We start from the raw sequence: 15,530 nt of genomic DNA, 5'->3' as shown, positions 1-15,530 counted from the left end.
GCTCACGGGCTCTAGAGCACAGGCTCAGTAGTTGTGGCGCACGGGCTTAGTTGCTCTGCGGCATGTGGGATCTTCCCAGCCCAGGGCTCGAACCCGTGTCACCTGTATTGGCAGGCGGATTCTTAACCCCTGCGCCACAGGGAAGCCCAAGAAGAGGGCTTTTTGAGCCTTTACCACCCCCCACCCCCCATCACAAAGCGCGTCGCCTTTACACCTTATAACACTTGCCACATTTGCTGGAATTTGCTTGTGGTCATCTGATAAAGTTTGCCCTCCCGTAGTAGTCTGGAAGCTCCAAGAAGCAAGCCTCCTGTTGGGCCTGCCCTGGTCATACATGTAACCCCAAGCACCTGGCAGGAGGTCAGGCACATACCAGGTGCTGACAATGTTTGTTAAATGAATGTCAGAGCTGGAAAGGACCACGGTGATAAACCAACCACCCCCTGTCTCTTCTTCCTCCCTCAATTTCACAACTGAGGAAGCAGAATTTTAGAGAGGATAAGTGACTTGCTCAAGGTCACACGGTGCCTCAGTGATCGTTCAGGGCTAGAGGTCCCCCCCCTGCCCCGCCTGTCCATCCTTCCCACCCCACTTCCCCCCTCCACCACCACTTGCATTTACAGGAATGCCCCAGGCCCCAGTGCTGGACATCAATTGATTTCCTCCTCTTGGTTTTAGAAGGAGGACAGGTTTGGAAACAGAGCATCCAACCGTTAAGCCCTGGATGATTTTTTTTTTTTTATTCGGAAGAGAATGGGTTCCATACCCGGAGTGGGTTCCCTACACAGACCATGGGTGGTGAGCCCTATGCACACACCTGCAACGTGAAGCCTGAGGTCTGGCGGGCGGTTATCTCGGTTCAGGTTTGGCCTCGGGCTCACTGCTTCTTCCCGGAGCCTGGTGATCTAGCGTGTCCTGGTAATTTTGGGTCATGAACTGGGTGCTGGCTTCAGGTTCGCCCAGGTGGAAGCGGCTCAGAAATCTGTCCATTTTCCAAGAGCCTGGAAGGACAAACAGACCACAGGGAAGTAGTGAGAGAGAACCGTGGACTTCAGAGCTGGAAGGGGCCTGAGAGGGAGGCCAGCTCTGGAGAGCGGAGAGAGCAGGAGGCGGCCGTGGCCATTGGGCTGAGGGCAGCAGATGCCTGGGGGTGCCCTCTAGCTCCTGGCTGCAGGGGCAGCCTCTGGATGTTAGCAGCGTCTGGGAAGGACGCTTTCCGGAGGACAACGGGGATGGCCTTTGGTCGGTTTCTCCAGGCCTTTATTTGGTAGAACTCTGCCTTCTCACTCGTACGCAGAAAGGAAATGCCCAGTCAGGTTGGCTGCCCACTTTCTCCACCCATCCCTCTTTTCCTGCAGGCTCTCCTGACTGAGGCCTGAATGCTTCTTTTCTTCATACCTGGTCAGCCCAGTTGCCGGGGCTGAGCTCGGCAGAAGTGTCTATGCCGTTCTTCCAATCTCCTCCCCAGAAGCCCGGCCACCTCCCCCGGAGTCCCAGGAGACCTTGTGCGACAGGGTTCCTTCCCTGGCTGTGGCAGAGGTGAGAGGCAGGGCACATGGCCAGGTTGCTTCTCCCTGCCCTGGGGACCTGGATCCCGGAGGGGAGCGGAGTGTGGGCGAGACGTTCCCGGCCTGGACCCTGGGGAAGTCCAGTGGGTGCCCAGGTCAGAGGGGGCCTCCTCAGGGGGAGAGAACACAGGGGCATAGGGGGAGGTGCATCTTCTGGGACAAGTGTGAACAGGCCTAGCAGCAGGGCAAGGAGAGAGAGGCCCCAGGCACGGGGGCGGGGAGGCTGAGGGAGGTGGTCAGAGGCATATCCCCATGCTCTTGTTTCCCAAACCCTAGGCCTCAGGCACCCTCGGTGGATGGTTGCCAGATAAAATACAGGTTGCCCAGTTCAACTTGAATTTCAGAGGAACAACGAATACTCTGTTAGTGTAAGTATGTCCCACATATTGCCTGGGTCATACTTATACTAGCAAATTGAATTGGGCATCCTGTATGTATGTATGTATGTATGTATGTATGTATGTATTTATTTATTTATTTACTTACTTACTTACTTACTTACTTACCACCATCACTGCCCACCCCCCGTTTTTTTCCCCCTAAAATCTAGCAGCCTTCCCTGGCTGGAGGGAGTACTAGGGGTAGAGCCTGCCTGGAGCAGAGCTAGACAGTGGCTGATATAGCCTGAACCAATGGAGAACAGTAATCTCTAACTCACGGAGAGCAGGAGGTGAGGGGCCGGCAGCCTAGATTCCTCCCTGACCCGCCCTTTTATCCACCTGTGGTCCTTGGTCTGCACCCACCTCCATTTTTAGCAATGAAGAAGGCAAGTCTCCTCTACCTGCCACCCCCCCGCCACGCCCTCAGCTGTTTGCATTTCAAAGATGGTCTCAAGGAGAGGACAATTTTTAAACCAAAGAAACAAAAAAATGATAATAATAATAATAATAGCAATAACACTGATATAGTGCTTCCCATATGCCAGGCACAGTTCTAGGAACTCTACATATATTCATTTAATCCTCACGAGGGGAGACTATTTTTATTCCTAGTGCACAGATGGGATGGTGGTGCTGAGGGTGCCTGAGGCCCAGGGTTTGGGAAACAGGACCAGGTTCTGGTGAGGAAGCTTCTGAGGGGCACGGATGGGGGAGAGGACCTCTACGGGTTCCCTCAAGTCTTATCTGGCTGTAATTGTGAATGTGATTGTGCATTCAAATTGGGCCTTTGAGGGCCTAGAAAATAGGTGCTTCGGGAGTTCTCTTGGGGGAAGGGCTGCATGGGATGGGCTGCTGCTGGGCTGTAGGACCCAATGCTGGGGGTTTTCCACTAGGATGGGAGGGAGGGAGGGAGAAAGGAGGGAGCAGGTACTCGCCTGGCTGTGGCCTTTGCACCCAGGGCACCCAGCAGGCTGGAAAAGAATTGTAGTAACATGACCCTGGGAAAGTGTCTGTGTGTGTGTGTATGTGTGTGCACACGTGTGTGTGCATGCTTGTATATGTGCGTGTGTGTGTGCCTGCACGCCAAGGAAAAGGTCATGGGTGAACTGGTGCATGGCGGACAGGGGGACAAGGGGGCCTTCCCCACGGAGCAGGGCAGGAAGGAACCGGGTGGCCGGGAGGGAATTGAAACTCATCACGAGATCAGAGCAAGTTGACGGAAAGAAATCCCCTGCACCCAGGGAGACCTTGCTCCCCTCGCCCAGCAGTCTGCTCTCTTAATTGAGCTAGGAGTGCCCTGGGGGCCTTGCAGCTTCTTCCGGGTCCCATTTCCGACAACGCTGGGGTCCTTGGGCTTCTTGGGCAGCTCCGCAAACCCGCCCCATCGCTCAGGAGAGGGGGGCCCAGTGCCTCCTGGCTGCTAGCCTCTGCGGCCTCCTCCCCTGGCTTGGCTGTGACTCCTTACACCTCCGTTTCCTGCCACAGAGGGCAAGAGGAACTGACCCTGTGCAAGTTCTAGAAGGAAGAGGGGTGAGTCAGGCCCTCAGGGCTGTGTGGGGAGAAATGAGGAGTTTGGAGACTGTGGCTTCTGCGGTCACCGCTTTCTGTGGAAAGCCCCATCCTGTATGGCACTGCTCGGTTCCCTGGGCTGCAGGGGGGCTGCTGCCGTGCAGGAAGAGGGCGGCACTGCTGCCTGTGCTCGGGCCACTCCCCTTGGACCCTGGACCCACCCTGGATGGACTCTTCCTGGGATGAGAGCAGGGGTGGTGAGTCCTCTTCAAAGGCCTCTGTGGCAGGAGGCCTCCGGCCACAGGGAGAAAGGAGCAGGGTGTCTCCTGGGCCAGTGGCTGGAACACAGAGGCCTGGGCTCCTCAGGACGGGGTTGCCACATATGATGTGCAGGTGGGTCCCTGCACAAACCTAGGGGGTGCTGCTTCCATCCAGCTAAATCATACGCAGAGGCCATTTGCTCACTTACTGGTCGGTACCGATGGGGAAGATGTTAGAGGTTAGAGATGTTCCAGACCTGGGCCCGGAGGCGGGGAGCAGGGAAGGTTAGGTCACCTCGTCTAAAGCCGTGGGGAGGGGGTGTTCTGAGCCTGATCTCTATGAGACACTGGGAGGGGGTGAATGACCCCTGTCATCCACAACTGGGAGAGGGGCTTCAGAGAGACTCATCCTCTGAGTTTGAGTCCTGGGGACTGCAAGGCTGGAATGTTCGGGAATGGCCCTGGGGCATCTCCCGACAGTTCATCTCTTCACCCCCAGCCTCCCAAGTCTGTGGGGCAGGCTTACCACTGCTTGGGAGTGGCTCGGCACATGGGCTGGACCACCCCCATCGGGCCTATCAAGGTTAAGAGGCAGCCAAGAGACTGAGAAAGGGATGCTATACTCAGTCTAGCAACCCCCAGCCACCCCAGGATCCAGGAGAACTGGGTAGACAGCACCTGGGCTAGAATTCAGAAGCTCTGAGCTGGAGGGAAATCTCAGACCCTGGGATCCAGGCCCTCCAACACTGACAGTTGCTTCCAGGGTCTGCCAGGCGTGGGGGAGGGTGGCTTTATCCAGGCGCCACTCCTGCCCTCTATGAGTTTATAATATAGGAAGATTAACAACGGACTAATAACAAGCTAGGCCTTCGCAGGGTGGCCTCAGCCAGCGGCACAGGGTGCAGCCCTGGCAGACGAGGTCCTATCCCCGCAGTGGTCCTGGAGTCTCTCCAGCAGGCCTGCTCTTAAGACTTCCAACAGCACAGGACAGCGTTCCCTTGTGTCCTTGCTCCCACCTGACTTGTCATCTGGTCCTCAGTGGGCCCTCAAGTGTCCCCCTCTCGCTGGGAGGGAGGCCCCCATTTCGGTGGGCTGGGAACAAGGGGTGGGGTTCTAAGGCTTCGGATGGGCCCCCTCAGCCTCTGCTGGGACTCACGGTGCCTGGCACCTGGCTTGGAGCTGCCCTGTCACCCCAGGCCGGGAGCTGCGTCTAACCAAGGCAGCCACCCTCTTCCCTGCCCTCCCCTTGCCCTCCCCCTGTGCAGGGACTCAAGTGCTTCCTGGCAGGGGACAGTGGCCCTGAAGAAAAGATAAAAATTGAACACCAGCCTAATAAGCGTCCCACTGAGCGCCCGGCTCAGGTCTGTAATTTGTCTGGCTCTTCGTGGGGCTGGCTGCGGTGATGGGAGTGCTGATGCCTTTCTGCTGAGATTAATGATGTCCTGGCGGTGGTGGGCGGGAGGCCCGAGCCTTTTATTTTTTGTGCCATTAAATGACATCCGGAGACTTCCACTCAGGAGCTGAAAAGCCCTCGTTCCATCACATCCAATTACTTCTGGAGAATATTTGCTGAGGGGCTGATCCCGCTGGCTTGAGAGGCTTGGGGCTGAGGGGACCACTTTGACTTTGGCGGGGGTGAGAGGGGGTGATGCCAGGGGGATTTTCCGAGGTGGGGAGGGGTTACCCCCGGCTCCTCTGGAGAGGGGAACCCAGGAACCCAGGAACCCAGGAGAGCGGAAGTGCAACTCCTAACTATCCAGTGAGTGGATCACCCAGGCCTCCTCCCTCCGCCCTGTGGCTGGGGGCAGGGGTGGGGAAGGGAGCGAGAAGAGTGGAGACTCGAAACGGTAGCCCCCAGTTATCAATTGCAGCGTTTGGTGGTGGTGACGGCTGGCTGGAGTTGCGGGTGAAATTTGGGGATTATCTGTGGTTTCCCGATGATCTGTTCAATACAGCTTTGGGCAGTTGATGTTGGGCTCGACTGGGGCATGTTCTGGAAGAGGGTTGCCTGGGGCCTGTGAAGATGGCAGGCGGTTCCTAGCCAGGGCGCCTGTCTGAGAGCTGCCCAGGATGGCCCCATCTGGGACGCTGCCAGGCCCCCAGTCCTACCCGCTCTGCCAGGTGGGTGGGGCCCTTCGGAGGCAGAAGAGGGCTGCCTGACACAAGCCCACACAGTGACTCAGGGGCTGGGCCCCGGGGCTCCTGGGGCCTGGCCAGGTCAACCACCATGGGAGGTCATGGGGGGCGGGAGAGGGGCTGTTTGGCAGTGGGCTGTGTGTGTTTGTGTCTGTGTGTGTTGTGTGTGTTTGGGTTGGGCTGGTCTCCAGGCAGGGCCCCCTTCCCTGCTGCTTGGCCTGCACTGTGTCTCCCCTCACTGCCACCAGGCCTGGTGGGTTTCCTCCCAGCCTCGGTCCCTCCGCATGATGCCTCCTACTGTTGACGCTGCTTGGAGCTCGGCTGCCTTCATGCCCTCGGCCCGTGCTTTCAAACATTTCCCCACGGCGCCCCTTATCTCAATCACCCACGGTGCCCCGCAGGCCTTTAGATGCCACAAGCAGGACTTCAACCCCGCTGTGTGGCAAGTCTCCGCCTGTCCCTCCTCTCTGACCCCTGTGGGTGGGTGGCTCGCCCAGAAGCTGTTCAGTTCAGCTGCCTGTGGTGCTGGGGAGCGGATTCTGGCCGCCTGGTCCGGAGCCCAGGGACCCTCCTCTGCCCGCCCCCCCATCCCATTCTGCAAGGAGCAGTCCCTCTGCAGGTCCCCGAGGCCAGCCTGGTGAGGCGAGACCGAGCCTGGCGTGGCCTGTTAGCTCCCCTGGCTCTGTGGCACGGTTCTGGGCTCACTCACGGCCTCGGAGAGGCTTCTGGATCGAGCTGTGGCACGGAGGGGATTCCCCTGGCTCACCCTTTAGCGGCGCGACGCCAGCTCGTGACCCCCCCTGGGCGAGGCAGCTGAGACGTGGCATGGCACAGACCACAGCTACCGGGACCTGTGGTCCCCATGCGGCCCTGGGCCACAGCCCTCCTCCAGGGGAGGGGTGTGTGGGTGCATCGCTGAGGACACCCAAGGCAGCGGGACGGCTTTACTCCCTCTCGGTCCCCACACCAGGGCCCAGAAGTCTGGTGATCAGGGCTGGGGGAGAGGGAATGTGGGTGAACGGCTGCAAAGAGCCTTGCCCCGGAAAGCAGAAGGAAGTGAACTTGCTATTAACTGCAGACCCTCGGTCGGCCAAGCCACTCACTGTTCTGGGCTCTGGTCTCCTCCTTTGCCCGGGGGGACGATGGCCGCTGTGCTGCCCACCCCACGCGGTCGGGCAAGGGGCAGGTCCAGGAAGGGCAGGGCAGGCTGGCGGAGAGGCTGGGTGTGCGTGGCCCTGCTGGCTCGGCGTTGGGACAGGGAGGGTGTGGACACCGAAATCGTCATTTGCGGGCACGGTGCTCACAGAAGCGGCTGCCTATGCAGGTGTTAAAGGAACTTGACCGTGAGGTGTGTTTGTGAATGTGGGGTGTGAGCATGTGCAGATCCGTGTGTGTGTGTGTGTGTGTGTGTGAATGGGCGTACGTGGGTGTATCCCCTATACAAACACACTCATTGGTTCAAAGTCCACAATGGGGGACGTCCCTGGCGGTCCAGTGGTTAAGGCTTCGCCTTCTAGTGCAGGGGGTGCGGGTTCGATCCCTGGTCAGGGAGCTAAGATCCCACATGCCTCGGGGCCAAAAACCAGAAAACAAAACAAAAGCAATATTGTAACAAATTCAATAAAGACTTTAAAAATGGTCCACATCAAAAAAATCTTAAAAAAAAAAAAAAATAAAGTCCACAGTGGGCTGAGCCCAGAAACAGGTGGCAAAAAAGGGAACGAAAGACCAGAGGTGAGCTCGGGGACTTCCCTGGTGGTCCAGTGGTAAAGAATCTGCCTTCCAGTGCAGGGGACGCGGGTTTGATCCCTGGTCAGGGAGTTCGTGTGCCACAACTAGAGAGAAGCCCTCGCGCCGCAACGAAGAGCCTGCGTGGCGCAATGAAAGATTCCACGTGCCACAACTAAGACTCGACACAGCCAAAAAAATAAAAATAAAAATAAATAAATACTAAAAAAACACAAAAGACAAGACAGAGGTGAGCTCTTCCCTCAAGGAATCTCTCTAGTCTCATGGTGGAAGTGGGACCCAGGCAAGAGAAAAATGTAAAGAAATACAGAAGAGAGAAAAGCAGGTGACGGAGGGTGTACAACAGGGTGTTTTGTGAGCCTGTGAGAGGAGCAGGAGAGGGCAGGGTAGGGTCACCGACTGAGAGAAGATGGCCCTGTGAGGTAATTTTGAAAGGCGCCACGGACTGGTGTCCTGAAGTGGGAAGGCGGTCCCGGTTTGGGGGAAGGGGGAAAACGTTCTGCCCAGGTCGGCCGGCAGAAGCAAATCAACTGTTGAGTGAGAAGGTGGGCAGGTTGATGTGAATGAAGAAGCAAGAGTCAGTGGGCACCCTGGCAGCGTGTGGTCCAGAAGGGTGTGAACCAACGCAGTGAGTGTGGGCCCTCTTCAGACATGGCCCCTCAAAGCATTCGGCTGGCTCCTCTAGAACCTGGAAGTCTAGAGGACAAATCCAAGGCTGCTGTGAGGAAGATGTGTAGAGAAACCATCGTGAATCCCAGATGAGCCCAGAGGCCTGATTCTAGGCTTTGGGTGTGGAGGGTGGGAGTGGGGGGGGGGATTGGGCGTGGGGGAGGGGAGTTAACTTGGAGGTCGAGGGTGCAAGTCCAGTGTATTACAGGCCCGAGATAATGCCAGCTCCAAATTTGGGAAGGTGAAGTGTCGCCTTTGGGACAAATGTCAGTGAAACTGGGCCAGCCCTTGTCAGACGGCACCAGTTCACGTTCTGTCGGCTTCAGTGTTCTCCCCCATTTGGGATGTGGTCATGCTTAAGCTATGTGACTATCTCCCTCCACTCTCTCTGTGAGCTCCTAGTATCTGCAGAGCTACACCAGGTAACTCCATACATCCACGGCAGCAGGGATGTATTTCTGTACCCATAGCACCTAGAACGGGGCCTCACACATACTTGACACTTAACGTCATCTGAATGAACGCAGAGGGCATTGGTGAATCATGCCAAGCGTGGTGGGGAAAATGGCACGGGGAGGAAGGAGCTGTAGATTTGAATGGCAGGATTTTATAAACTAGGAGCGAGGTAGCTCCAAATCCTCTTCCAAGGTCCCTGCTGTGGTCCTGGTGGCCCCGTATCTGATCGAAGACCTCTACTCAAAAGCGTGTGGGGTTGGTAGGGTGAGTCACACCCTAATTTGTCTGGCAGAACTCAGTGAGCTGCGAGCAAATCTGTTCAGGATCATTCACTGGTAGACTAACTAGTCCAACCCCTAGTCTTGATGATGGAGAAATTGAGGCCCAGAGATGTGAGGTGGCTTGTCCAAGGTCACATGGTGAGAGTTTGAATGTCAAGAGCTTCCATTTGCTGACCCCTTGTATGTCATCCTGGGGTCACAGGACAAAGAGGAATCCTGGAGAGGGTTTCAGCCCCCGGTTCTGAGCAATTCCACCTCCCCCACCCTGACCCCCAACACAGTCATACAAGTTCAATGAGAATAACCTCATGCTCCCTTCTCATACTAAACTTGTCATAAACGACTCAGTCCCAGAGAGAGAGGCAACCCCACAGGACTGGGTCAAGTTAACCATCCTCCATGGGTGCCCTTCTAGCTGGGCTCATGCATACTGACCTCTCCCCTCCAGCCTCTGGACGTCGTTCCTGCTTGTTCATCCAGGGGTCACCTAACCAAGGCTGGCCATGGCACGCATACCCTGGGACTCCCCACCTCCTTCCATGGGAAGAAAACTAGATCAAAGTAAGCCCCAGGGTCCATATTTCTTTTCAGGGCTCCTCATCCTGGCCTCCTGAGTGCTGGTCCAGCCTGGGGCACCTGGAGAGCCCCCAGCACCGTGCAGGTGCTTCAGAGACTGCCAAGGCCTTTGGGATTCCTCCATTGCGCATAGGCTGCTTCTGCTGTTACAGTCGCCCCTTGGGTTCATCCACACCACACGTCTCTAGGCCTCTGGGGGCCTCCTGTCCTCTCGCTCTGGTCCATCCTGCCTACCACTCCAGCGCCGTCATCTCTAAAGATTGGCTTTTGCATGTTACTTCTCCCGCGGGCAATCTCCAGCAGCTCTCCAGGGCACCCACCAAAGTCACACCTGTGCCGAGCTTCTGAGATCCTCCACAGCCTTCTCCCACTTTCTCCTTTCATAACCATCACAGGGGGCCTCCCTCTCACTTTTTAAAACAATCTTTGCCTCTGCAGTTTCCCCAGCCCAGAGCTCCCTTTTTCCTTCACTCAAGGTTTCAAATCTCTTCCTTCTCCAGGACCTGGCCCACACCCGACCTCCTCCAAGTAGCCTCAGGACCATATGGATTTGTAGATCATCTAGATCCAACCCCTCATTTTCTAGATGAGGAACCTGAGGCCCAGAGACATTAGCTGACTTGCTTAAAAGTCAAATCACTAGCTAGAGACTGGAAATCAACGTTTCCTCACCTTGCAGTAAAATACCTTTCACTCTTCCTGGCTGAAGAGGGTGTGTCATCCTGGAGGGAAAGGGATCCTGGGAAGGGACAGGACTGTCCCTAAGTCCACATGATCTCCAGTTGTCCGTACAGCCAGAAACACAATTAAGTGCTTAATTATACGCTGCTCTGCATCATTACTTAAGTGTTTCCAAAGGAGATTGTAAGCCCCTTGAAGGCAGGGAACTTTCCCTGTGCCCTGGATTGTGTTCTCTCCAAAGCCCTTAGTACGGGGCACATGGAAGGTGTCACGTGGTATGGCTGGAACCCCGGCCAGAGCTTTCATCTGCGAGAATAATTTTATCATCTCCATTTCTGGCAGCGAACGAAACAGCATGGAAGCCAAAGGGACTCTGCCCAGGGGCAAGTCCGGTTCCTAAGTTTTCATGTAGATGGAAGGGGGGTGGCCGTGGGAGTGCACAACAAACCGTAGTTTGGGCGAAAATCCACAGGGCCTAATAATGAGTTTCAGGCCCGATGGGTTTCCAGCTCCCCTGCCTGCTGCTGATATCATAGGAAAAGCACCCATGGCTCGGGAGGACGAGCCGTGGTAGGGGTGGAAAAGGTCTCTGGTGCACACACGCCTTTTCCTCCTCTGCCCCTTTCACTGCTCCTCCAGGCATCACCTAACGCTCCTTCCCCCCCCATCCCGCCCTCGGTCCTGTGGAGGCGCCTTCAGGGGACCGTTGTGACCCTGACATTTACATTTAACGTGGTGCTCGGAGGTACTGCCCTAGTTTATGCGACTCCCACACGTGTGGGGAAGCATCGTGGGCTGAGGTGTTAGTTTCCAGCCCCCGGAGATCACAGTGCTTGGACTGCCAGAAGGGGCTTCATGATGAGACGGAGACCCAGGGAATTGGAGAAATTGATGTTTGCCTGGGCAAGATACGTTTTTCTTTCCTTTCTCTCTTTGTATCCAGACTTGAAAGGGTGTCTTTGGCAGAGCCATTTAAACAGATTTACAGATTGGCAAGGTGCTGGGGGCACCTGGGGAAAGGTTCTCCAGTGGAAATGTTGCACCAACTCCGCTTCTAGGGCAGTCCAGAGCCTCCTGTGATTGGTGGCCCCTGCTCAGCACATCTGAAGGGCTCCATGCTCCCCTCCTCTCCTCCGGGGCCTGGGGCAGTAGGCTTGTAACAGTACCTTGTCCGGCTTCCCAGTGGGTGGAGGTTGGTTAGGGTCACTGGGTAAGAGGAAATGGCTGATGACACCCACCCACCCTCCTGTCAGCCTGGGGGATGTGTGCCCTTTGTGCTCTCAAGTTGGCATTTGTGCATTCCACATTCTCTTCCTTCCCTTATCTGTGGGGAGGGAGGTGGGGTGGGTCATAGAGTGCACAGGGATTACAATATTTCCCACTTTCCTGAAGAGAAACCTAAGGCTCAGAGAGGGGTCATGGCCCACACAGGGTCAGGTGAGTCACCTGTGGCATCGGCATTGCAGGAGCCAGGTGTCCTGGGCTCCCCAGCTCCCCAGCTCCCCAGCTCCCCAGCTCTGGTAGTAGGAGGACCAAGGCCGAGCAGACTGGGTTAGCCATTGGGAAGCTATGGGAAATGGGTCCTCTGGAGAGTGCCGGGAGGGCTGTTCAGAGAAGCCAGTGGAGGGGGCATGGCCAGGGAAGTCTTCACCCCACCACTGAGATGGCACAGAGCAATTAACGACGAATGGAGACAGACCGGCAGGGTGGCATTCCATGGCCCTCTTGCCCAGATCAGACTCAACTATAGGGTGCAATTACCTGCAGAAGTGGTGTGGGGTAGCTGCCTGCACATGCCATTTGAAACTACTGGGGGAGATGCTTCTCTCTTAGGTCCCTTTGGGACCCTGCCTTATAGATCCACCCACCCCGCTAAAGCCACCATCTAGGACGATGGAACTTGCTTCTAGGGGGAGACCATATCTGATGCCAACATCTCTTTGAAGACACTCATCCTGGTTTATTCTCAAGAAACACCACCCTTTGACTCCGCCTCCAAGGCTCATGGGTACGGTCAAGGTCCTGTCTTCCCCATGAATGCATGAAGCATCCGCTTCCACCCCAGAATTCATCCTGGCTTTGAAGGATGGGAAGGCCTTACCTCGAGTTTTGTTTTCTTTAGGAAGGAGAGAGATGGTCTTTCCTTCCTGAAGATAGACGAAGAACTGGTAGCGATGGAAGCCACTTTGTGCTGGTGGGGAAGGAGGCTGGTAGGCTGTGGGTAGAAAAACGAGAGAGGGTGGGCTCCACATCCCACAGTACCCAGGGGTTCCTGGCTATTCTGGGCAGGGGGAAAGAGAATCATTCTTGGTCTTTTTCATGGACCCCTCCTGGGGTCCCAGCTGGGGGCCCACCCACTGCAAACCATTAAGATTTATCTTTGGCAGGATCTCATCTTCAGCAGCTTCATTTAAGAAGCACATTATCTGGGGTGGCGGGAGGAGGAGTTGTGGGCTGGTTGAAGGTCTTGGGTGCTGGCCGGGCTCTTGGGCCTTTCTGGGCCAGCGGGTGTTGGCGTTGTCCTCTTTTTGCTTTAGTCTGTCCTGATGGATGTCCTCCCTCAAGAGAAACTCATCTTCCTCTGCGAGTGTTTTTGGCAGGGGATTTTTATTTATTTTTTCAGCATTTCCTTATGAACTCAATCCCCAAAGAAGCCAATTTCTTGGCTGGATCCGGAGGATCTGGAAGTGGTTACGGGGGTGGGTGGGACTCGGTTCAAAGGTTTGATCGTGGAAGCTGTAGGATCTGGGTGCTCGGGGCACCGGGAGCCGACTCAGGCTCTTCCGGAGGAGAATGCCTGTCTCCCTTCCTTTCGCTCTTTGTGCGGGAGGTACTCTTTTTCGGGGGAGAAGCGGGGTGGGGACATCTCTCATCCTTCCCCCAAGTCTATGCAGGGCCTTGGGGTTTTGCAGGCCGACTCTCGCGGGCCATTCCAGCTGGGCCTCCTTCCAAGAGTGTGGGCCTCTTCCTCCTCCCCTTTGCTCCCTTCATCTCCCTTTCCAAGGAGCCAAGCATCTTCCTGGGGGTGGGTGGGGATGAAGCGTTTGCAAGGAGGATGCTGGGGGGAGGGAGTATTGGTACACTGCGGCCACCTCCCTCTCCTGATCGTTAGACAAGAGCCACTTGCCGCTCAAAGCTGTGGAAGCGTTCCTCGTGGTGCCCTTCTGGCCACTGGGGCCTCCGGAGTGCCCACAGCCAGGGGAATTCCTGACTATTCATTTCTCCCTGGGTTTTTGCATTGCAGAGCAGATGCATGTGTGTGTGTGTGTGTGTGTGCGTGCATGCCCGCAGAATGAGAACAGCACAGGGTGTGCCAGGAGCCATGTGAATTTGTGTGCATTGGGGTCTACGCTGGGGCGGGTGCAGGTGTTGGCGGAGCCGATGGGCATGGGAGCTGAGGCTGTTTTGGAGGGTCTCTGTCAGCGCGTGCGTACGTGTGGGTAAACTGGTGCTTTTTTACAAACACTGCCAACCAGTGAGGGAACTCAGTGGTTCTATGCAGCTGAGGATGTATCCTCGGGGGAGATAAAGACGCAACCCCGTCTTACTAGGGCTTTCCTGAAGAGGTCGCCCTCCAAAAGTAGAGATGAGAGGCATGAGGAGAAAGGGAAGGGGGACACACTTGTTGAGCCACGTCTCAGGGCCAGGTCCTGGCTAAGTGCTTTCCCTGTGACATCTCCCTAATCTTCACCACAACTTGGTAAGGTGGGTGTCACGGCCATTTTCTGGATGATGAAACTGAGGCTCTGAGAGGTGAAGTCAGGCTGACGGTCAGTGGTGGAGCTGGGCTTTGAATCCAGGCCCATCTGGTGCCCGAGTCCGCGTTGCTTTACGGAACCATGATGCTCGGTTGGTTTTTCTTGCTCAACCCTTTGCCAGAGGCCAGCTCACCACCTGAGAATCCCCTTCAAGTTGAGTGGAGGGCGTTCCCTTGCTGGCGGGATCCCAGAGGGAGGGGAGGTGGGGAGCTGATGGTGAGAATGGGGGTGGGAAGAGGAGGGCATCAGAGAAAAGGGAGGTCCACGCAGCCCCTCGCAGCCACACGGTGGGACTGGGGCAGGGGAACGAGAGAGGGGGCAGAGGGAAGAGAGCTACTTGCCAATCCCATGGAGGGGGGGCGGTTCTGGTTCTGGGTTCTCTCCCAGCAGAGCCCTGCAGGTTACTGTGGGCTCCATCCCTTACTGGTTGTGTGACATGGGGCAGGTGGTTCTGTGCTTCAGTTTCCTTCTCTTTAAAATGGAGATATTGATGGCAGCGACCTTAAAAGGCAGTTGTGAAGATAGGATCAGAACGTCCAAGTAAACTCTTGGATGAGCGCTTTGCACACTGTGAAGCGTCCATGTAAAGTTGTATTGCTGTGATTCTTGTGATCACCCTCATTGCCCTGGCTGGGGGAAGGGGCGCTGGAGGGTCTTACTCACGTGATAACTCCTGGCCCTGAATCTTCCCTTTCTTCATGTCAGCGCCCTGAAAATAAGAGACAGGCACAGACGAGGGTTACTCCTGGGGCAGCAGGAGGCCACGCCATCACACTTAGTCCAGGTGGGCTCTGCTGAGTTCTTTCTCTCGGAGGGAGTAGGATGGAAGAGGAGGAAGCTGGCTGGCTGTCCTGGGGGACGCTGCCAGAACGGGCCGTGGGGTTTGGAATGGTGCCTTGGGCGTCTGGGGAGAGAGGACAGGTGCAGACATTGCTGAGGGTGGCCTGGTGGCGAGGGATGGACCCCTGATCTCTGGAGAGCCTGACAGGACCCTTCCAGAAGGGCTGCCCCACTCTCACCATCTGTGCCCCCAGGCTGGGCCCAGGATGCACCTCTGGGGCCTGTGGGTTCTGGTCAGATCTAGGGCGGGGCTGACCGTCCTCACTGCTTGCCCATCCTCTCAGGTTCTCTTTGGGGCCTTCAGAATACTTGGCCAACGGCTGCCTGAGCAGCCAGAAGGGCAAGGAAGGGCCGGAGGAGGCCGGACTGCCTGATTCTGAGGCAGCTACTTCCCCCAGCCTCGACCAGGCTCAGCCCACCACCCTGGGCCGGTGGGCAGCCTTAGTTTCCCTCTTTCTCTTCCTCCCCCTTCCCTCCCTTCTCCCCTCTGCTCAGTGTCTGTGGGATCATGAGGTGATCCCTGGGGGGTGGGTGCTAATTACTGTTTGTGCAGGACCGAGAGATGCTCAGATGAAAGGCACTGGAGCTGGAGCCCTGGTTTTGTGCCACAGCTCAGGGTCCCGGGGCCATGCCAGGGAGTCCTGCGGTCCCTAGGTGTGGGGTTTTA

General features: G+C 56.4%; 1 protein-coding gene across 1 annotated transcript in view; it reads right to left on the bottom strand.

The window, feature by feature from the left end:
* Positions 1 to 735: 735 nt before the first annotated feature.
* The window catches only part of PEBP4 (phosphatidylethanolamine binding protein 4), a 211,804-nt gene continuing 197,009 nt past the window's right edge, over positions 736 to 15,530 (bottom strand). Inside the window, exons 8-10 of the mRNA XM_057548321.1 lie at positions 14,687 to 14,732; positions 12,367 to 12,480; positions 736 to 1,001 (exon numbers count right to left, since the gene is read on the bottom strand). Of these exons, the coding sequence (XP_057404304.1) occupies positions 850 to 1,001; positions 12,367 to 12,480; positions 14,687 to 14,732 (312 nt within the window). The 3' untranslated portion in view covers positions 736 to 849. The remainder of the gene's footprint in view (positions 1,002 to 12,366; positions 12,481 to 14,686; positions 14,733 to 15,530) is intronic.

This window comes from Balaenoptera acutorostrata, chromosome 6 (genome assembly GCF_949987535.1).
Source record: "Balaenoptera acutorostrata chromosome 6, mBalAcu1.1, whole genome shotgun sequence".
In the NCBI taxonomy this organism is placed as follows: Eukaryota; Metazoa; Chordata; class Mammalia; order Artiodactyla; family Balaenopteridae; genus Balaenoptera; species Balaenoptera acutorostrata.
This window is presented reverse-complemented; position numbering and strand designations above follow the sequence as displayed.